General features: G+C 32.2%; 2 protein-coding genes across 5 annotated transcripts in view; one reads left to right on the top strand and one right to left on the bottom strand.

The window, feature by feature from the left end:
- Positions 1 to 25001, top strand: part of LOC136778139 (probable G-protein coupled receptor CG31760) — a 278811-nt gene that overhangs the window by 12543 nt on the left and 241267 nt on the right. The gene's annotated exons all lie outside the window — the stretch shown is intronic.
- LOC136780909 (histone-lysine N-methyltransferase SETMAR-like) lies at positions 3423 to 4490 on the bottom strand. Its single transcript, XM_066739505.1, has one exon. It carries the CDS (start codon positions 4488 to 4490, stop codon positions 3423 to 3425), a length of 1068 nt encoding a protein of 355 aa, XP_066595602.1.

The raw sequence follows: 25001 nt of genomic DNA, 5'->3' as shown, positions 1-25001 counted from the left end.
TTAAATCGAATATTAATAATAATATGTTATTTCCCACCAATAATTTCGAAAAAGGGAGCCTTTACGACGCTGTGCCAAACTTCAACGAGTAATTTGAGACTAAGGAGAACAAAATATTCCAATAAATGTAGAAGATTTTTTGGAATATTTGGTTCTTCTTAGTCTGAAATTACTCGTTGAAGTTTGGCGCAGCGTCGTAAAGGCTCCCTTTTTCGAAATTATTGGTGGGAAATAACATATTATTATTAATATCCGATTAAAAAAAATGTTTGTTTTAATTAAAAAAATAAGCCTTTACGTCAATTAAGCATATCAATACGAGCCAATTTGGTCCCTATGAAAATATTCAAATTTCTAAAATTGTAGAAGATAATTTGGAAGTACTTTTTCGACGCGCAATGCATCCCCTTAAAAAGATTAAAAAGAGAGAGAGAGAGAGAGAGCTATTAAAATGAGAATAGTTTTTTAACCCCTCAACCGATTTGAACGAAATGTGAAATCTACACTCTTGTTGATAGCTTGAACTCCCTAGTTTAAAGGAAAGGCGGTCTATTCGTTACACTCTGTATATTATATGTACATATATATACAGGAAACGGTTTGGTTAAATTAATGTATGTGGAACCCCTATCTAAGATACGTATAATCGTCCATCTAGACGTAAACTTCAAATTTAATTATCTCATAAATGACTACATGTAATAAAAAAAATTATAAATAGGACTTTGACAACTTTTAAAATAAGCTGTAATTATATCCGATAGAAATACAGGAAGTTTCAGATTAAAATCTGAAGATTTTCTACATCTAACCTTCAAATTGAGTTTCAAAATCAAAACAGTAATACCATCTTATTTTCCTCTCGCAGCCACTCTGCTCCTCCTGGTAAAGGTTTTTAATTTTCTGCAGTTTGTCGTAAGTTTAAGTTATTCCGTTATTCTGTTTCACTGGGGCAACCTATACATTTTATAGTTTTCTTTCTTTTAAAGTATTTTTGATAGTGTTAAATTCAATTTATATTTTAAATAGATACACTTTTTAAATGAGCCGGTATCTTAGATTAATATCGAATATAATAAACTCTTTTTAATTCGAAATTATACATACATAGTAGATATTAATATTGTATATAACGGATAAGAATAGATAAAGCTCTATCCGCTCAAAAGATCTGTACGTGAGACAAGATTGGCATAATCAATACAAAATAAATAATAACATAACAACTTCTGGCGGTTAAAACAAGTATTAGTAACACCAACGCGACAATTTCGAATATACGAAATAATTTATAGTGACGTCAAATATATATTTGCTTACTTTAACAGATATGAAACAAATCATCTCTATCTATTACTGCAACTGTTATCTCGATGAAGAATCCTCAGTCCCTTCTTTTATCCAATGACGCATTCTATATTTATTACTAGATAAATCAATTTCGATATGCCATAAAAAAAAACAAGATTTAGTAGCCGTCACGCAGGGTAAACGTCATTAAAATGAAAAAAACAGGTCAATCGTTAGAATGGTCAGAAACGTTGAGTCTTCGTTAAAAATGACAGGCGCACTGTTTCGTTTAAAAAAGAAAAACAATTTTTCGCATTGACTTTCATGTGTATCGAGAGATAATTTATTTTACTGAATCACGGCTTTTGAGTAATCTTTCACTACTGCACTGATAATGTTTGGACACTTATTATTTTCAGTGGTTTGAAATAGTAAATAGAAATGTCTGCAGTCACGCAAAATAAAGATTCGATCGAAAAGATTCTGTCACGGTCACTGTCACAGGACGGCATGCGACATTCAAAATGATGAAAGCAATATAGTTAACCTGATCTGTTGTCAAAATGCTATACTATAGTAAAGGGGTGTATGAAAGCATTACATAATTTGCATTAATATATATGTATAAGTATGTAGAGCAGGGTTCGAATAAAACATTATCCGTGGGATTAACTTAAAATGCAGCCAATGCTATAGCTTTAAACCTTAATTTACATAGTTATACGCAGAACAGACTTCGCTCTTCGTTAGAGAGATTAAGAATAAATCTTGCAATATGTATAAAGCCTTAGTCTGCTTCCTAATAAGATTGTAGTAAATGGTTTTAGTTAAAACTTTAAGAATTCAGAACATTTTCTAATAGTCAAATATTGTTGTATATTATAGTTATAGAGTAGCAATTAATAATACCAAATATAAACTGACAGCCACATATATAATATATAGTATTTAATATCGTGTCATTTTGTTGTCGATTTTTGTCTATGCCTTTATGTAGAGGATATAATTTCATGCGTTCATATGACTAGTACTTTCTTTATAAGATACTTTTTATAGAAAATAATATACTTAATAATATACCATATTATATTATAAATTTTCTTCTGTCTGGTATAGTGAGAAGGTTTCAGAAATTGCAACAGATAGCATAAATTGAATGCATATATTTGTCCCGGTAGTTTAATAACAAGTCTGGCGTTTGCTGGATTGTCCTATCAATAGAAGAATCTGCAGGGCATGGAGTAGGATGAACATGATGTGGCCACCAATAGATGAAAACTGTAAGAAACAGTCTGGGGTCAGAGTGATTACTGTCGTGATTACCCCCAGTAGTCTATCGATTTTTCTTTAAATTCATTGTTGACCTAAATAGATATTATCATTAATGTCAGCTTCTTCATATTCGAATATTCGATTTGGTCTGAGAAACATGTTACAACATTCTCGTCCTTATATTATTACTCTTATTCCCTTCCATCATGATGTATATACAGGGTGTAACCAGCCAAAGACCGAAAGATTTTGACCAGAGATTCTTGAGGCTATACTAAGTAGAAAAGTCCTATATTATAAGATCCGCAAAAGCATGATTGCTGAGATAAATCAGTTTGAAAGCGAGCAATCAGGGCTTTGATCGAACGGAAGAATTACTTTACTGTCGCTTTCGTTGACACCTCCCTTTCGAAAAACAAAAGAAGCTCGTACCTCTCCGCCGCTCCGTAATGCCGTACATGTACACACACACGCCCGCAACTACGCCGATTATTAATATTACCTCCTAACGTTCTACAATCCTGATCCAACCACCGTATGAAATTTATTTTTCGCCTAATATTATCAGAGTCCCTGTGATGTAATTATTGATTCTAAAATGCTAAACAAGTTAGTCAGATTCCAGCTGCAACAGCTTAGAAGATGACATAATCCTAATAAAAAATGTACAATTCCGCCGCGGAATGTCCAATGAAGTAAAGAAGACTTACATTTCCTTCATATGAAAAGCAATTTTTATCTACAGGGAAAGTTTTCCAATTCTGTCTTCGTTCGTCTGTCGCGTCAAGTAATGTTTCGTCGCTTTGTCTTGTCAGTCGTCACGTCAGTCATGTCAAATCGTCGTCGTCGTCCTTAGTCTATTATTTTAAAAGCTGTTCAAAATGTCTCCCCCCTGCTTCGATACAAGCTCGCGCTCGTCGCAGCAGTTCTGTCCATACGTTGTCCAGCGTACGTTCGTCTATGTTAGCAACCGCCACTTTTAAACGCTCGAGCGCTACTTCCAGCGAGCCAGGCTCCGTCACATAAACTTCATTTTTTAGGTGACCCCAAAAAAAGAAGTCCAGTGGTGTCAGATCTGGAGAGCGAGGGGGCCACCTCACAGGTCCTCGGTAAGCGATCCATCGATTTGGAAAATAATTTTCCAAAATCGCAGAAACTGGCCGAGTATTATGAGGTGGGGCACCGTCCTGCTGAAACCACATTTTGGTCCGCAGGTCTAGCGGTACATCCTCAAGTAACTCAGGCAAATCTTCCGTGAGTAATCTCGCATATAACTCCCCATTCATTTTCTCTGGAAGGACGAACGGCCCGATCACATGAGTCCCTATTAACCCGGCCCAAACATTCAATTTCCACCTATGCTGGTAGTTTACCACACGTACGAAGTGTGGATTTTCCTCGGCGTAAGTGTGAGAGTTATGAAAATTGAATGTTCCGGCACGAGTAAATAGGGATTCATCCGTGAATAAAATTCGGCGATGAAAACCAGGATTGACTTCTGATTGTGTCAGAAGCCAACGACAAAAATTAACGCGTTGTGCGAAATCACCTTCCAACAGATCCTGAACGGGTGTGTGATGGTACGGATACAAATTCGCAGCCTTGAGAATTCGATGTACCGTCATATGCGAGATTTTAACTTCTCGAGCTATGCGGCGAGTGCTTGTTGTCGGGTCAGCTTCTACTAGATTCAGTACTTTTTCCGTCACACGTCTGTCACGTAAGTTGTGTCCACCTTTCTCCTGTCTTGGCAAAACATTACCCGTTTCTAAAACTCTACGATATGTGTCTGTAAACGTCGTACTGATTGGGTGTCGTCTATTTGGGTACCTTTCCCTGTAGATTCTCGCCGCCTCTGTCGCCACACCTCGAGCTTCTCCCAGGATGTACACCATTTGGCCGTATTCCTCATTCGTGAAATTCGGCATTTTTGACACAAAATTTGGCCACTAATTATATCCCGTGATATGCAGTTCACTTGCACTCTATCCGAAAGATGCGAAAGACTGATTGTTTATTACTATGACACGATTCGGAAGAAAAAACCTAAAGATACTTCATCTGTTTATTTTGAAAACATGTGAGTGGGTAAAATGCCGGATTTCACCAATGAAGAGTACGCAGAGATGATGCTGATGCTTTGAAAAGCTTGACGGGAGGCGGCGAAAATTTACAGGCAAAAGGTATCTAAATCGCAGAAATGTTGTCTAGTATTTTAGTATTAATAATTACATCACAGGGATTCTGTTAATATTAGGCGAAAAATAAATTTCATACGGTGCTTGGATCAGGATTGTAGAACGTTAGGAGGTAATATTAATAATCGGCGTAGTTGCGGGCGTGTGTGTGTACATGTACGGCATTACGGAGCGGCGGAGAGGTACGAGCTTCTTTTGTTTTTCGAAAGGGAGGTGTCAACGAAAGCGACAGTAAAGTAATTCTTCCGTTCGATCAAAGCCCTGATTGCTCGCTTTCAAACTGATTTATCTCAGCAATCATGCTTTTGCGGATCTTATAATATAGGACTTTTCTACTTAGTATAGCCTCAAGAATCTCTGGTCAAAATCTTTCGGTCTTTGGCTGGTTACACCCTGTATATATATGTCGGAGAACACTTAAATTTTTCTAACCGCCGCCCGAATGCTTCCGTCTTTTTCGGTTCCCACCGTGAAACTGTCACTTAATTTACTCCGCATCATACTTCCGCCCTCCTTTCCACGTCTTGTTTATTTACTATCCCACCTTACATTACTAACTCCGATTTGTTTACATCTCGTTGAACCTAACGCTCACTCGTTCTTCTCAACTTATTACTGCTATCTCCACCATAGCCCAACTACCTCCCACTATATTCCCCCAACCAATCACTTCTCAACCTATTATCTCCGACATATATATTAGGGAGGCCATAAAAAAAGAAATTTTTTCCGGTGCTTTTATTTTGTTAAGAATGATGAAAAAAGAGGAATCAAATTTTTTTAGATTTTTTTGAAGCCGCTAAATGGTGCCGATATCGTGTTTAAAATTAAAAATTTAGATTTATTGAAAACGATTAAACAAAATTATAAATTAATATTGTGCTGGATTAATGTTTTTTTTATTACATTTTCTTGTAATTTAACTAAAGGACTTTTCAAAGCACAATATTAATTTATAATTTCGTTAAATCGTTTTCAATAAATCTAAATTTTTAATTTTAAAATCGATATTAGCACAATTTAACAGCTTCAAAAAATTCTATAAATTCGAGGATCACTTTTTTTCATTATTTTTGACAAATTAAAAGCATATTAGAATTTTGGTTTACATCTAACCTCGAAAAAGTGGAAGAACATCGGATTTTTAGCTTTAAAAACGATATCGGCACCATTTAATGGCTTCAAAAAAATCTAAAAAAATTCGATTTATATTTTTTCATCATTCTTAACAAAATAAAAGCACAGGAAAAAAATTTTTTTTTTAATGGCCACCCTAATATATATATTAGGGTATCCATAAAAATGAATGTTCCCAAGTTCAACATAACAATTATTCCGAAGAGTTAAAATATAAAAGATATGCGATTTATTTCAATTGTAAATAGGTTTGTGCTGTGTCTCAAAGCAAAAAACTACATTTTCGAGACATTTTTTTTATAACTCATAAATCCTGCTTTTTTTAGAAAATCTTCATAAGGATAAATGAAAGTTTATAAAATTCTCTACAATTTATGTTTTATGCATTTTTAGCGTAAATCTAATACTTATTGAGTTAACGGGAATCCGTGTACCGACATTACAGGGCAAAAACTGCTTCGCATGCAGCGTCGTCATTTGTTGGCGGATTGTAAAGTTATTATAGGTTATTGGAAATGCCAGAAGATTATCTACTGAAGTACGTTGGGCAAATTAACAAAAAATGAAAAAAAAATTGGTTTTAATAAATATATTAACATTATTGAGAAACAACAATTAAATCGCAAAATCTCCCAACATACTTTACTAGATAATGTTCTTACGTTTCCAAAAAGTCGACAAAAATGCAAATCCGTCAAGAAATGACGATGCTGCATGCGAACTAAATAATGGAAGAATTTCGTGTTGGGGACTTCCCGAACACGAAATCCTTTATTTATTTCTTTCGCATGCAGCATCGTCATTTCCTAACGGATTTGCATTTTTGTCGATTTTTTGGAAACGTAAGAACATTATCTAATGATGCACGTTGGGGGATTTTGCGATTTAATTGTTGTTTCTCAATAATGTTAATATATTTATTTAAACAAATTTTTTTTTCATTTTTTGTTAATTTACCCAACGTACTTCAGTAGATAATCTTCTGGCATTTCCAAAAACCTATAATAACTTTACAATCCGCCACCAAATGACGACGCTGCATGCGAAGCAGTTTTCGCCCTGTAATGTCGGTATACGGATTCCCGTTAAAACGCTGTAAATAAAGAAATTTTAAGCATAACTCTAACACAGTTGAATTTAGTCTCGTAAATTATTATTTTTTTTTATCTCCAATATATAGAGTGTTTTACGTAAGGCACTGCAGAGCATAGATACAAAAGTGACGTATTTTTTTTTAATAATAAGAAATATTCAATCGTTTCATATGACCTTTTTGAACGCAAATCAAAAGACGTTAAAAAAAGGTTTTAGGCTTATAGCAAAAATTGCTACTTCTTCTAGTTACGAAATTAAACAGCATTTTATGTCCACGGTCTGATTCGTTTTATCTGAATAATTCTGTATATAAGTATATACAAGGTGTCCCATTTGAAAAAAATTCGCTTAAATTCATCTATAAATAATTGTCCTGTGAAAAAAATGTCAAATAAAAGTTGTTTAGCTTAATGGGGACGCCGCGAATGGTGAACATGGCTTGACCTTAAAAAGTCACCTGACGTCTACATTAAGGTCACATTCAATTTTATAAATAGAAATTTATATATGTTATTACATATTCTTGTAGCTGATGTTATTAGATTTCGCGAAGCCTCTTATCAATTTATTAATTTACGTAGTCCTTTATGTAATATTTTTATTTGAAAACGGACAACCATTTTCAAACATCCTCGCGAATATTTCAGAAACAACGTATTTATCGGAAAAATTCTTCAGGCAAACGTTGCAAAAGTCAACCTCTGGTAACCTTGTGGTAGATCTTGGAGTCAAATTCGAAAGTTATTTCAGGATCAAATTTTTTTTTGCAATGGAAGCACTAATTATATATTCTGGATATGAAGCGCCGGAAAATTTTACGTTCTGATATGTTTTCATATGAGAACCAAAATAAATTCTAACAATCAAGCGAAAGCCAAATCAATAAAAATTGATAAATTATACGGTATTCGGAAGCGCAATACATGTCCCAAATGAAAATTGTGGACGTCGACCAATGGCGATCTTGTTCTTCACCTTGTGATAAAATCTAAGTCGCCTCAACATCAAATCGTTGTTTTCAGATTAGGTTTCCATATTTGACTTTAAAAATTAACAGTTTTCTGAAAAATGTTTTCGAGTAACATATTGTTTTTGAAATATTCGCGTGGACATTTTAAAATGGTTAACCATTATTACATCGAAATGTCTCATAATCGACTGGATAAAACAACAAAATGTTACAAGGATTCATGAAAGCTAATGAGGTTACAGCTACAAGAATATGTAATAACATATAAAATGTTTTTTTTAAATCCTGAAAGAGTGACCTTAATGTAGCCATCAAATGACCTTTCGAGGTCAAGTAAAAATCATTATCCGCCGCCTCCTTTAAAGTCAAACTACTTTCATTTGACACTATTTTAGACAAGATAATTAGTTTTGGAGATATACATATAAGTGAGTGACTTAAAATGGGATATCCTGCATAATAAGGTGGTTGTTATATAAAAGTGGTGTATTCTCATTTTGAATGAAGTATCCTTTAAATCTACTCAAAAAAAGAAATAATACCTGCATCTCGGATGTTGAGAAAAAATTCTCAATTACCATTGAGCTTCTTTATTTTTTCCATTTAATTAACATGGGATTTAAAAGGACTGCGGAAATAATTTTGGATTTTCCGTATTTGTTACCCCATAAATATTTTTAAACCATATAAAATTGTCATGTATAGGTGCTAATGTCTATAGAAATATTTAGCGAATTTTCCGTCATATACACAAAGATTAGCACATTGTTGAAATCAACCAAAACTAATTTTAAGTGCAGTTTCAATGATGAGTCAAACTTTTGTGTATATGAAAGAGGATTCGCTAAAAAAAATTACAAATACCAGTGCTTATAATTGACAATTTTATATGGTTTAAAGAGTTTTAAGATAAAAATTACGAAATATTTAAAATTAATTTCCACAGTGTACAAATCCTATGTTGGAAAAAGTAAGTCGGTTGAGCATACTTTAGGAATTTTTTTCAATCTTTAGGGACTCTACTGATTTTTCGTATTTATTTGGAGTGTAGATTTGGTGGGCGTCTCGGTAAAAATAAAAAAGTACCCTTTTTAACGACTACTCTAACTTACAGGGTCTTTTTCTAACAGAGGAGCATAGGAGATTCGTGTTAGTTGACTATAGCACTCGAAATGATGGAATCTGAGAGCGCTGATTGGTCAATATTGCGTAGTACCAACATATAATAGGCCGTTACTAATAGTTGGATACGAAAAATGAGATTCATCCGCCATTTTGGTGTGGAAAAATGTTTACATGCTGATCGTAGCAGAAAGAGGTGTAAAATGGAAAAATGTCAAATGTTGTCGTTACTAAAGTAAAAATAGAATGCATTGAATGAAAATGAAGATTATTCGTACTTTCCATTCATTATTTTCTCTTTTACTTTAGTAACCTTACCATTTGACTTTTCTCCATTTTACACCTCTTTCTGCTAGGATTAGCATGTAAACATTCTCCACACCAATATGGCGGATGAATCTCATTTTTTGTATCCAACTATTGGTAACGGCCTATTATCTGTTTGGTACTACGTAATATTGACCAATCAGCGCTCTCAGATTCGATCATTCTGAGTGCTATAGTCAACTAACACGAGTCTCCTATGCTCCGCTGTTAGGAAAAGACCCTGTATGTATATGGGGCATTCCATGTCAAATCACTGAGTCGCGGACCCGACCATTTTTTATTTTCTTGTAAATTTTTTGTTTTCAAGTAATTACAAAAAAAAGCTCTTATGCAAATTTTTAGAACTTTTCATTAAACTTTAAGAAAGTTACGAATTATTTAAAATCTCAGAATCTTTAACGTTTCCGAGTGTTCAAATGCTTGTAACTTTTTGAGAAATAAAGATATTTACATGATCGAAACACCATTTTTCTCGTCTTGAATTGAAGTTTCTTCAAGAAAATTGAAGCAAATTAACTTTTTTTTATCTATGATTTTTTTCCAATCTAATAAAAGATTCATGTTTTCGACGACAAACATCATTTTCAATATTTTTGAAAAAATTATATTAAAATTCTATGGTTTAAATAATTTTTTCAAAAATATTGAAAATGTTTGTCGTCGAAAACATGAATCTTTTATTAGATTGGAAAAAAATCATAGATAAAAAAAGTTACATTTGCTTCAATTTTCTTGAAGAAACTTCAATTCAAGTCGAGAAAAATGGCGTTTCGATCATGTAATTATCTTTATTTTTCAAAGAGTTACAAGCATTTGAACACTCGAAAACGTTAAAGATTCTGGGATTTTATCAAATTCGTAACTTTCTTAAAGTTTAATGAAAAGTTCTAAAAATTTGCATAAGAGCTTTTTTTTGTGATTACTTCAAAACAAAAAATTTACAAGAAAATAAAAAATGGTCGGGTCCGCGACTCAGTGATTTGACATGGAATGCCCCATATAGTATAGCATAGTATACACTGTGTTTAAAGTGGATATTGATTCAAACTTTCTCTTATTCATGACCAGGGATAAATTTGATCACGGATAGTGTTTCGCGTGAATACCAATGAGAAGAGCGAGTGTTAGAAATAATGGATTAAAATCTTGACAGTATTGTAAATCACAAAGATTTCCTCTGATATTCTACCATATCGTATTTCACGTATTGCATGTAGATTGACGAATACTAAATCAAAAATATAGTTTCCATATATACCACTCTAGTTTAGCAGCTCGTAATTGATTTCAGAAAATGTAATAACTCGAGAATAAACGAAGCACACAGCACATGGGTTTTTGGACCAGTTTTATGAAATGTCACGATAGATTTTTAAGCAATAATACACAAAACAGATTTAAAGAAATGAAACCATCTACTGACGCAAGTATCTATCACGTAATCCTATAACAAAATAATTATCATAAATCTTAGGAAACATAGATCAGTTTATATACGTTTGGGATTAACAGAATGGTCTTCGAGGATATAAGTAGAATTACCATACGTATAGTCCGTGCCTCCTGCCAAACTGCTCGACTGTATTTTACTCTTAAGAAATGTTGCCAGAGGTAGGAAAGTAATGCTGCTCCAGTTTTTATTTCATTACTACGAAATATTTGAAGAGCACAAAATTGATTTCTGCACCTGTCCATAAGCCTTATTTACTTTACTAGTACCTATGAAAACTTCCTTTCAACTTATGCCAAATACTCAATTCAAATGAATTCGTAAAACCCAACACACAAATATATTTATATAAACATATAGACTCTAATTACATTTGGTATAAATGAACTTTCAAATTTCGAAAAAACTACTTTTAATTCTATAAAATATTTTCAGTTTTGATAGTTGAAACGTTTTTACTAAATTAAAAGTCAAGCAACAATGCGCGCCGAACTAACTTTATACTGAGCGTGGAATCTAAGTTAATTCTCCAGCTACTGACTATAGACTCAGGTATACTATAAGATAAAGTTATTTTAAACAAAGAGCGTCATTACGGAAAATAGGTAATAAAACCACTAAAAAAAAAAGAATCACAATGAATGTTTAAATATTTTAAGCAAATTGCAAAACAATAAATATTAAATAAACTAACCTGAAGAATTACGTTTTTAAAAATTAAATATAACATTAAATATGATTAAAATATCTCTAAATCACGTTAATAAAATTTTATCTTCTGTAGAAGTGATACCTCTTCAAATTATGCATAGCAATGGTGTTGATAAGTTTTTAAGAGTATGATGTGACGAATCACTATTCTCTTTAAAACGTACAGTATAAATTAGGAAAAAGTCGATGATGTTTTATATGTTTTGAAAATGCTGTTCATTTACATATACAAGGTGTTCATAAAGCCCCCACCCCTATCTTTTCGCCTAGTATTTCGAAAAATATCCAGTTTCCAGTCAATTAAAATAGGGCGTGTTTCTTTTAAACCTTATTATATACATGGTGTCCGGTTAACCATGGCCAAACTGGGATATTCGGACAGAGTGTGAAATTCTGAGTAAAAAGTTAAAAACACTTTTAGGCTAGCACACTTAATTAAAAAGTTATTAGCGATTAAAGATCCTCTCTTTTAATTGGGTTTGATTAGGCGAAAAATTCTATTGACCGCGTTACTAGCGTATAAGCACAAAGATTCCGTAAATGGTAATACTAATACAAATACACACGAGTAGTGGATACACACAGATGAGCCTGTGACAACTGCCGAAAGCCGATCGACTGATTCTCGAGTGTGAGCCCTATAAAAATAATCAAAATATAAATATTCTTGACGAAAGTCATTAGCTAAGATTGAAACTTTTGCAATTTACATTTAACAAGTTAATAATTCATATTTTCGAATTGTACTCAATTGATGATGAAAATGAGTCCAATTACAACATAATTACCTAAACTTTTGAGCATACTTAACAGTTTTCATTCATTATTAAGATCGCTAAAAATAATCGTAATTATGCTGTATTTGGATTCATTTTCGTCGTAAAAGTGCGTACAATTCGAAAATATAAATTATTAACTTGTTAATTGTAAATTGCAAAAGTTTCAATCTTAGCTTATGACTTTTGGCAAGAATATTTATATTTTGATTTTTTTTTATAACGCTAACACTCGAGAATCGGCCGATCGGCTTTCAGCAATCGTCACAGGCTCAGCTGCGTGTATCCACTACTCGCGCGTGTATTTATGTTAGCATTACCATTTACAGAACCTTTGCGATTATAGACTAGTAACACGGGCAATAGAATCCTTCGCCCAATCAAACCCAATTATAAGTGAGGATCTTTAATCGCTAATAACTTTTTAACCCTTTCGCTACGGCGGTCCTTGACACGGAGTGCCTTACTTTGAACGGAGTACCGTGGTGAGCCTTAAACAATCCGAGCTAAGATTTTTGTCTCAAAAACAACTTTGTAACATTACCAGAGCGCTTACAATTGTTTGCGAATTGAAAAAATGGAATTGAAAGCATCTGTTTTGATTTTTTATTCCATTTCTGTAAGAGATGCGACGTTTTCTGGTGGGTGACTCTGGTCACCCGTAGTAGCGAAATGGTTAATTAAGGGTGCTAGCCTAAAAGTGTTTTGAACTTTTCTACACGGAATTTCATCCTTTATTCGAATATCCCAGTTTGGCTATAGTTAACCGGATACCCTGTATATGTATATTTCGTGCCTCTTTCTTAAGATCAAATTGTAGTATCACCACTTCATGCCTTGTTGCCATATTTTCAAAGAGAGAAAAAAGTTAGTGAACTGCACAGAGCACCATGCACATTCTACATCTCGTTCTCTTTCTTTGCACCAAGTAAGCGACGGCTTGAAATAGAAAAGATGGCAAAGAAGAGTCCTAGACGTAGCAGTAGTTCATCAGATGGATTAGACTAGACAGTAATATCATGAAGGTTGAAGAGGTCATTAAAGAGATGGGGGACATACACACCGGAATCAAAATAATAATAAAATAAATACTTTAATTGTCTGTGAAAATACTGCTGTTCTTAAAAATCTCAGGAAATGAAGATAGTTTAATTACTTGATATGCAGAAAACCAATATAGTACCAAGTGCACTTTGTTATATTCGATACCAAGTAGATTGAATTGTAACATATCTTTAATACCTGTAGTGCGTGGATATAAAAGTAGCTGAAGGTAGTTCATTAAACGAAGTGTTATCTAAAGGTTAACATGTATTAAGAAATGAAATTTAATTGTAAAATATCAAAATAAAAATGACTGACTGTTATATAAAATTAATACTCTTTTCATACAAAACAATTTCATTTCTTATAACATTCAAATATTTAATTTATCAGTACTATACTTATTGCAATATGCAACGAATTATTGTTAGCTTAACAGAAAGATCTACCATTTCCCTATTAAATTAGTACGTTTCAAACGACACCGATTTACTCAATACAATTGAAAATCCATCCCTTCGAAAATACTACGTAGTAAAATTTCGTCAACATAATTTTGTATTTAATAATTGCTCGACATTGAAAAATGTATTCAAATAAATGACAATTCCAGCTCTGTTTTGAATGTTAATATTTACACAATACTAATTCAGCAATTCGAGGTTAAGTAACAAATGAAATACTTTCAAAAGAGAGTACAGAAAGCTTATTTCCTCTTTTCCACAAATAATAGCTTAACATTAGCGACTTTAACTTATTACAACCATAGCGTCTTATAGTATTGAAGAATGGTACTAAACCACTTTAAATTTCATTAACAGACAGAGTGAAAAATTGGAGAAGGTTGCAATTGACACGTGTTACAATTGATTCCGGGCTCCACTATAAACGGAACAAGAAAAAATGATATCGACATAGGCGTCCGTCATCGTCTTCATTTAGTCAATTAAGATGTAATAAGTCCAATTATTTCTATTGTAGAAAACAAGCACTATTCTGTATAGACTTCAACTACTATTGAATTTTTCTCTTTAATTAAACGAGGTACACTTCTTTTACTTACTGTTTCTTCTCAGTTTAGAATATAAATCGGACCTATTCGGTCTTGTAACGTAGTCAGGCTCTAACCTGTTAGAGAAATTTCATATAAATACAATATTTTACTACTCGAGGTTTTGGCTTAACCTAACATATTAGCCTAATATTGTCAATTAAAAAATCATCTTTCATAGATTTAATATTTGTGATATTTTTATGACACAAAATTTAATTTCAACTGATCGAAATGCGAGAACTACCCTTGAATCGTCGTCGAACATAAATTTGGCTGAAAAGTAAGATACTATACAAATTAGGTCACGTAATTGACGGCTCTGTAACAGTAGTAATCAGTCAAAAGAAAATATAGAGAAAGTTACTAATTCGATAGAGATATACGCGACGTCCGGTGAGGATGCACTGATTGGCGATGTTTTTAACGTTATTGGAAGAATAATAGCAGAACGTGTATTACCATTTCCTGTGCATGAATATTTAGATGTCCGCTGGTTTGATATTTTAAAACTGAGCTTATCACTGAAAGAGAAAGATTTTCTTATTAATAAATATCTTTCACCTGAGAATTTTTTGTTTTTAGATCCACCTAAATTAAATGCTGAAGTGGATTGTGCGATTAATGATGTCGATGTAGTCGCAATAAAAGAATAATAATGAGATGTCAAATATTGACTATATGTTTGCTTCGGGACACCATCAAAACTAATAAAATCACTTCTAAGGAGAAATATACAGGGTATCCAGATAACTATGGCAACCACGGGAAATTTAGATAGGGGGCGAAATTCTGAATAAAAAAGTTCTAAAAACTTTTTCGTTATTGCTCTTAATAAAAAAGTTATTAGCAATTAAAGATCTTCGATCACAATTGACTTTGATTAGGCGGAAGATTCTATTGGCTGTGTTACTAGCTCAAAAGCGCTAAGATTCTCAAAAGGCAATACTAACACAAACACACGGGCAGTGGGCACACCCACTTGAGCCTGTGACAACTGACAATTGCCAAAAACCAAACGGCTGAGACTCGAGTGTGAGCGCTATGAAAACAATCAAACCATAAATAATTTCGACAAATTTGTAAGCTAAGATTGAATCTTTTGCAATTTTCATTTAACAAGTTAATTATTATAATTTTTTAATAGTACGTATTTTTACAATGAAAATGAGTCCTAACTCAACATAATTACGTCAATTTTAGAGTATAATTTAGGGTTTTAATTATTTAATAATTGTCGCTAAAAGTATTCGTAATTAAGTCGTGCTTGGACTCATTTTCGCCATAAAAATATGTACAAATTAGAAATAGAAATTAGAAATTTGATAAAATAACATTGCAAAAGTTACAATTTCTCTTAATAATTTAAAGTAGATGTTTACGTTTGTCTGGTATTTAAAGCGAGGAGAATCATCGGGCACTTAGAATTATTCATTTAACAATAGATCTCGCTTTAAAAACTAGACAAACGTAAATACACTACATTAAATTATTATGAGATATTAAAACTGTTGCAATATTATTTTATCAAATTTCTAATTCCTATTACTAATTTGTGCATATTTTTGTGGTTAAAACGAGTCCAAACAACATAATTACGACTATTTTTAGCGATTTGATTAAGTAATTGAAACCATAAATTATACTCTAAAATTGACATAATTATGTTGAATTAGGACTCATTTTCATCGTAAAAATACCTAAAATTCAAAAATAAAATTGATTAACTTGTTAAATGAAAATTGCAAAAGTTTCAATCTTATCTTACAAATGTGTCTAGATATTGTTTATGTTTTAATTGTTTTTATAGCGCTCACACTCGAGTCTCAGCCGTTCGGTTTTCGGCAGTTGTCACAGGCTCAGGTGGGTGTATCCACTGCCAGTGTTTGTGTTAGTATTACTTTTTATAGAATCTTAACGCTTATAGGCTAGTAATGCGGCCAGTAGAATCTTCCGCCTAATCAAAGCTAATTGTGATCGAGGATTTTTAATTGCTAATAACTTTGTAATTAAGGGTGTGCTAGCACAAAAGTGTTCGGAACTTTTTTACTTAGAATTTTGCCCCCTATCCGAATTTCCTGGATTGGCAATAGTTAACTGCAAACCCTGTATAACAGAAGATATTTCAATGTTTGAAGGTCTGAGTGATATTAATTGGTTGAATGTTGATGTTATGTGTGACAAGTCTACTCTTCGCCGAAGGTTAGTTTTGGCAAAAGTTAATGCGTCATTAAAAAGCAATTTTAAGTCATTGTAATTCTATTGATTATATGTTGGGAAAAAGTAGAAAATCTGAAAGCAACATAACTAATAGATCAATTTGCTGAAGAACTTAAGGTGAAGAAACAATCGCAGAATATTTAAAAAATCTATAGGAACATACCTTAACCATCGGACAAGAGCAATGTGGGATCGTCGATAGAGCAAACACAAACAACGAATTTGTCGTCCCAAAAAAATTATAACGCAACAAATAACAATAGGTATCGCAGTACATCGGACAGAGGACTTCCAACAAAGGATTTTACTCCAGGAAACGTTAATTTGTTCTGTAACTTGCGTGGCGGATCGATTAAAACACTTTTATAACATTTGGAAATAGATAATATCAGGCTCGAAACTATTACTCTGTGATTAGATAGGTGTGTGTGTGTTAAGGCACCGTTTAAATCGTTTACTATTCAAAGCAAACTTGCCTTAGGTAAAATGAGATAAAAAATAGAAATTAACAATATTTTTATTCTAATCAAACGATTTATTGAAAAGGCGTGATCGAGGAATGTGAACGTTTAAAAGGTCAATTCCTTTCTTCTATTTTATTGTAACCGGAAAGTAATAAACCATGTAGATCAATTTTGACTCTTACAAATCTAAATGAGTTTATTTTTGCGGATTACATTGAAGTTGGGGATTATAAAATTGCACTTAATTTGATCCATAATGATAATTTCATGGTGACATTAGCCATCAAAGAAGCCTATTGTCTGGGCTCTGTAGATAAAGAATGTAGTAAGTCTTGAGAATTATGTTTGCTGAAGTTCTTTATGAATTTTTATATTTACCGTTTGGTTAGAGTGTTACTCCTCTTGTATCTACAAAATTAATGAAAGCAACCATTTGTCACCTAAAAAATTTAGGATTCAGATCTGTTTTATATTCAGACGATTTCTTCTTGTTGGGAGAATCATATGAGGAATGTTTTGCTAATATAATTACAACTTGTAAATTGTTAGAGAATCTTTGATTTATTATAAATTATTGTAAGAGTCAACTAAGTCCCTTTTTAGAATTACAAATATTTAGGGTCTATTTCTTATTCATTATCGATGACTTTAGAATTGCCAAAAAACGAAGGCTCGTTGTAAAAAAATCATAGAAACATTCTTAAAATCATATAAGGCTAAAATAAGGTATCATGCAAAGTTTATCAGATCAAATATGGACTGCTGTCCTGCAATAAATTTACTTGGTTATACACTAACAAATTTAAAGGGCAAAAATAGCAAACTAAAATTAAATAATAAGAGGTAATTATAATTAAGTTATGATGTTAAAATCTAATATATCAAATTGCAACTAGTGAAAGTCACGCGTTCTTGTAGAGGTTTTGTCTTTAGTTATCCATGAATATTTATTATAAATATTCTCATTCGTCTCGTTAAAGGGGTGGGGAGCTGTTTGCAAAAATTAGAAAGTTAACGGATTCCGAAGATGCTCTGAAGTAAGGCATTTTATAAATTAGCTTCAACTAAAAACAGCCTATTTTAATCTAATATGGTTGGCGAATAGCCTACAAGATGTTAAAATTTTATTTAGAATTGACTATACAATGGCCATTTTTTATGTAAATTGTATGAAAGATATCCAATTTAAAAATTTAAATGCATTAACCAGATCAATTTGGCAATAGCTCGAAAAGTATAGAGTTCGGATATTCCCTTCACACATAAAATCCAAAGAAAATTCTGAAGCTGATCAAAAATCTCGTAAATTACAATTACTACATGATTGTATACAAACCGTCTAACACTTCATTTAGTACATAAAACAAAGTTTTAGTTCATTAGAAATTTTTTAGTTTGCTAGTCACTGTAACAGCAAATATGAACGTTTTGTATCGTGGGAACAAGATCCCGTGTCTGAAGCTATAGATGCATTCAGAATATCTTAGGAAAATATTTTCTTTTATGCGTTCCCCCCGTTGAGATTAATATAAAAAGTTTTAAATAAAATAAAAAGGGAAAGAGCCGAAGGAATAGTTATCGTATCAAATTGCCCAACTGAGTCCTGATATTCAGTTTTTCAATCAATAATTTTATCTGATATTCTATAATTTAAACATAGTAAAGATTTTTTGATTTCTTGCAATATGGAGCTTCACCTCCTTTGGATGGCCGACATATTATCAAAGAAGCTTAGAATCAACAAACAGTTCCATCGCTTGCTCAAGAAATATTGATGTGGTCCTTAAGAGGTTTAGTAGTATCTCTCTAACAGGGGAAGGAACTGGGATGCCCCTTCTCACCGCACATCATCCCGTGCAGTCAGCAAGCTTGACTTTTTGCTTACGTTTTACTAAATTACATGCAACTTTATTTGGTTCCCCAAACTGATATTTTGCGTACTGCTTCTGAAGGTTCTAAACTGTATGTTCAATAATTTTTTATTCATCACTTTGAATTTTTAAAGAATCGCACCCCATCTCAATTGATTATATTTTACCGTATCCTAGAAGAAACCGTGTATAGTATGCAATCTTTCGAGTCGAATATTATTGAAATATAGTCGGCAAAAATATTAAAAAATAGAATACACTAGAACAATATACTCTCTTAGAGTTACTTAATTATCTGAATTTTACGTAATCCCTGAACCTTCTTAAGCGAATCATCTTTAAAAAGCTATAAATAGCACTAAGGAAATGGTAGATATTTTATATTGAAAGCAAAATTGATTTTTTTAATCTATTGATCAAAGCGTGTTTTGTTGTTTTATACGGGTCAATATGATAAGAGACTATCATATAGCAGAATTAATTATACGAAATCGTCCATATACTTAATCGTTCATGTAGGTCTGTCAGAAGATTTAAGAATAAAAAGGTTCTTCAAAGGTATCTCGAATTTGAGTTGAGCCAGGCGAAATATGATCAAACGTAGGATTCCAAAAATAGTCTTAAATTTTTATAACATGGCGTCAGTTAATGACTCAAATTAAGGAGATGTATCTAAAAAAACTGATATTATACCGTTAGCTTCAACTACAGGGTATCGTACGCAAAGAATTTCTCTGATAAATATTAAAAACATAAGGAAAACAAATTCTCGCTTAGAAATACAAATTAAAGATCGTATAAAATCTTCCAAAAAAAATTTAACTCAACTTTTCTAAATTTTATTATTTTTTCTAGTACAAAAATATGCGTGGCATCCGCTCTAATCAATTATCTTGGTGTAAGAAAGCAAATACGTGGGTCATTAGATATATTATTCATTTCTAATAAAATAGTACATCGTGAAACAAGTGCGAGAAGCATGTGTTACACTTATTACTTTTTGAAACATTTTGTGAGAAGTTTAATAGAGGCCCGAATTTACATATGGAACTTAAGCTTAGCACGATCTTAGGTAAAATCAATTGTCTTACTTTAACTTTCAATGCAGTACTGTGTGCGGTCTTCATCTTAAGTAAATTTCTAAGCTGAAATTCGAAGCAAAAAGTGGTCAAAGATGAAATAAGGAGGGCTTAGGCCCCAACAGGGGTCGAGGGGGCGAATCCCCTCGCGGGGGTGTGGGGGCGGAGCCCCCACATAGAAAGGGAAAAACTCTAATTAATTTAGATAAAACATCACATTCACGATTTTCAATTTTTCGATAACCGAATCGTTGCAGGAGGTACGATTAGTATGAATACAGATGCTTATGCCATGTAGACAGTACTGGAAACTGTCATTTTTCATGGAAAGTGGCTTGCTTCATTTCTGCTCACAAAAAATTGAAAATCGTGATGTTTAATCAATAAAGTATAGCTTTATCTTTATAATTTTGGGAGTCTCCAATCGATGCAGAACACAGTTGCTGCATAATAAAATTAATAATTAACTATTAAAGCTTTCTAAATAAAAAATGTTAAAACGATTTTTAGATGGAATGTTACAAAAAATAATCGTTATTAAACAGATTTGTATAGATTAATAGAACATCTATAGATAAATTTAATAATATTATGTTTCATTAAAATATTTCTTTCTTTTAATAAAAATGTTTAATTTTCAAAATTTTCAAAAATCTTATCAATTTTGCACAATTATTTGTACAGTGTGAGAAACAATAGTTTCTCACTCAAAAATGCTTCTCGCACGCATTTACAAAGAGTGCGCAAAACAGCTGCTTCTCGCACGCTTGCCTTGCAGGAAACATCCAACTTCTCACATAGTGTTTCAAAAAGTCATATAAAGCTGTCTTTGCGCAAATAGTATGCCACTCGATCAAAGAAGCCACCTCAGAGGCTAGGATAGACATCAATATTTTTTCAGCTTATAGTACCCACAAAAAACAGACTTCGCCTGTAAAAAAAGACGCAAGCACATGAACCATCTAGCATAAATAATATAGTAAAATTATCCAATTAAAAAAAGTAGTGAAATCCAAATATTAGGCAAGTATATTTTTTCACCTTATCAAAAGTTAAATTTAAAAAAAAGGAATAAAAAAATTACCTGCCGGGCCCGTAATGTCCATGCACGGTGGGAAATTGAATAGTGTGTGTGATTCAGCTATAGCGTATTATAGCAAATTTCATGTTAAATACAGAGTGAATTTAGCCAAACCACATACGATTCTATTTCTCACTGTGCATGGACATTACGGGCCCGGCAAGTAATTTTTTTGTTCCTTTTTTTTAAATTTAACTTTTGCTAAGGTGAAAAAATATACTTGCCTAATATTTGGATTTTACTACTTTTTTTAATTGGATAATTTTACTATATTATTTATGCTAGATGGTTCATGTGCTTACCGTCTTTTTTTACAGTCGAAGTCTGTTTTTTGTGGGATTTCATAACGTTTTGTAAGAGTATAATATTTAAAAAATTAAATCATTCTTTTAATTTCTACAGAATTTAAAGAAAATTTCCACCCTTCTCATTTTTTGAAACAGCAGCGCTTAACTAATAAAAAAATATATATTAATATTGAAAAAATATCACAGTCAACACATTGAATTTATTGATATTTGTAATGCATTTTGCATAAATGATCTTCATAATTAATGCTCAGGCTAGTTTTTTAATGTTTACAGTTTCCCCATAATAAAAGTTTGATTAAATTTTTCATAATCAAAAAACATACTTTCAACATATAAAAATAATTAAGTAAAATGTATGTTTTAATTAATTTACATTTTCTGTTTATCAACATTTGACTTTTTACCAACATCTAACTTTGCCAAACTTCAGTAACTCCATCAGCTGCTTCAGGTGATAGAGGGGCAAGACTGGAAAAGCAATTCGTAAAGCTTCAAATAAGCTACAATGAAGCATATAATCAAAGTTGGCATTGTCGTTTTGCATACGCGGTTTCTTTTTAGCACCAATCATTGTCACGTTTATGCTGCTAACTCTTGACAAAGATGAAATGTGAGATACATTGGGAAGTCTCCTTATAACATTTCCTGTGCCAAAGTCCTCAAATTTTCGTTTCGTAAATTTCTACACACTTGAAACTGGTCGGATTTCTGGTGCTGCAAAATGGAGTCGAAAGAACTAATTTTTAGATTGAGTTTTTTTCCATTGAGAATAAACGTGCATTTTTTCATCCATACCAATGACCAGTATACTGCCTCTCGTCTTGAATACTTACATAGATAATGGAGGAAAACAATCAGCAGCTATTAACTGAATTTTACATAATTTCATCCAATAAATCTCATACTTAAATTGTGGTTGAGCAATGGACGACGTTTTTCTGAAAATTGGCTTATTCTTACTTTGCCAATCTTTCAATGCTTTCATCTTTGCCTGTTTCAAGTCTCAGAATATAGGAGTGAAAAAAACAATCTTTGATCCAACTCCAATAGTCAGTATGTTTGAACCATCTTTATTGGATTTTTAATTCAATTGTACCAAATATATTTAAGTCAAAGCACAAGTATTACTGTTTGCTATAATAGACTTATACAGTGACTTTAAAATACTAAATAACGACACTACGAGTAAACCTAAAATCAAATACATAATTTAACAATCTCAATCTTCAAAGAAAATAAATATTTGAAGGAACATGAAGCATCTCAGTTACTTACCAGTATTTGATGTTGCATCATCTCCATTTTCTTTATTGCTTGGTAACCTAACTTCCTTGAGACTAAAGATCTGTAATATTTAGGTGTCTTTGCATCTTTTGTAAACATCTATTATCGTATAATTATGTTAAATCCAAATACTAGTCAACTTGTACTCAACGTAAATAAAGGTTCATCGGAATGCTTCATATTTTCCAAACAAGCATTACTATAATTTAATCTGAAATATTTGTTCGCATATAAGATATAACCTATCGAACAATTGAAATCCATATCAGCTTAAAAAAAGAAAAAGTTAAACATAAATTTTATTAATGATTTCCACACCTGGAAGTCGAGCATATGATTATTAAATACCTTAAAAATTTTTTTCAATTAATATCCTCCTGATAATGACTGATGCACATTGATATTGAAAGTATACTTTTCATTGGTACAGAGTTGTAAATATTAATTTTATTTAATCCAGTCAGCTCTATCCTCAACAATGAAAATGAAAATGTTCTGTCTTAATTTAATCTGAAAAAGAAATACCCCCCCCCCCCCACAAAGTATACTACATCCTGTATTGTAAAATATAATGTTATACTTATCTAATTCGCGATTCCTTCTGTCACTGTTAATTTAATTTATTTGTGATTTTAGAAATTTAACAGATGCAATATCGCAACACGATGAATAGCCTTACTGCATTAAATAAAAATAACCTCACATTACAATTTACAGTTCAATATAGTCGCCGAATTAATTATCGATTATATCGATTTTAATTGACAGTTCACAACCATATAGAGTTTGGTCGTTGAGTATATTATGTTGGAAGGGTTGTGAAAATGACGTCATTTTTCTTAGCGACCAACTACAGCCCGAGACATACATTCTGGCTAGAAAAGAAGAAGAAGATTATGGAGAAAAATCTGAAATTTGATATATATATATAGCTAACATAGTATTAGATCTCTGGATTGCGTGAACCAATTTTCATGTTCATGGGCTCAAATGAAAGCTTGTTCCAAACCATTTGAGGAAAAGCTTTACTTAAATCATGACAATTAACCATTCATGGAGATAAATTAGTTTGAAAATTGAGACGGCCGAACTTGCTGTATAAGAGAGTAGTACCTCGACGGCGGTATAGAACACGTCTATACCTACTTTTGTGTATTTGCCGTCGAGACACTACCGTGTCTCTTGATACGACATGCTTTTACTTCTGCAGCTAAAAAAGTTGGAGTAGCCATTGACCTAATAAGGAATACAACGGGCTGGAATATAAAATCGGAAACTCTTACGTTTCTATAATAAGGAAATAGTTGCTGATAATCATCAATATATGTTGCTCATCTTTAAATTATATAAAAGCTTTTTGCTTCCTTCACATTCATTGGATTTATCATATGTTTGAAATAATAAAATTAATTCAAAATGATGGAACTTTGACGATAATGATTACTTTAAACATCAATAATTTAATCTTAAAGAAGAAACGAAAAATATAATTATACAATTGAACGAACTTCCTTGTAAACGAATTGCAATTCTGATTTGATAAGCGTCTTCTCTAAAAAGATTAAGCCCACCTAAACATACTAATATTCCCTTTATTATCTAACAGAATCCTAAATTATTAAGGTACTATAAAATAATGAGATGCGAGATGCACGTGGTGTGTGTTGCAATTCACTAACATTTTTTTCTCTTTGAAAATCTAGTAATAAGGTACGAAGTAGGAGTACTAGGATTTAATCGTTTCGAAGGAGGTGCTTATATAAGTAGGATCAAACTTCACTTACAAGGAAAGGAAGTTCCTTCAATTGTGTAATTAAGGCGATGTACATTTGGTCTTAAGAGGTTATGCAAAGGTTATATGACGATTTCCTCAGTTTTTTTTTCAAATAAGAGCCCCTGTTTTGTATTGAATGTCCTTATAGCTGACCTTCAGAGCTTTCCACAATACTATATGAAATTATCAATTCATCCAATCGTTTACAACATATTTCTATTTAAAACTACAAACAGATAAAAATTTGGCTGAAAATGTGCGCACAACTGCTACTACATGCTAGTCGCTTACTTGCTTACAATAACAAATCGAAATATCTATAAAATAGTGAACGACTAGATGAAATGATAAATTCATACAATATTTTGAAAAGCTTTATTTTTAGTTCAGCTACAAAAATATGCGACAAATAGAAGATTCCGTTGGAATAAAATTGTTCAATCTTCATATCATCTTTGATCAAATAATCTTACA

The sequence above is a fragment of the Prorops nasuta genome, unplaced genomic scaffold, assembly GCF_024137725.1.
Source record: "Prorops nasuta isolate Cenicafe-Biocafe unplaced genomic scaffold, Cenicafe_Pnas_1.2 PNAS00002, whole genome shotgun sequence".
NCBI lineage: Eukaryota > Metazoa > Arthropoda > Insecta > Hymenoptera > Bethylidae > Prorops > Prorops nasuta.
Note: the sequence above shows the minus strand (reverse complement) of the source record. Positions and strands in the feature narration are given on the sequence as shown.

Coding starts and splice junctions, on each gene's coding strand:
- LOC136780909 (XM_066739505.1), bottom strand. CDS start 4,490: ATGCCGAATTTCACGAATGAGGAATACGGCCAAATGGTGTACATCCTG.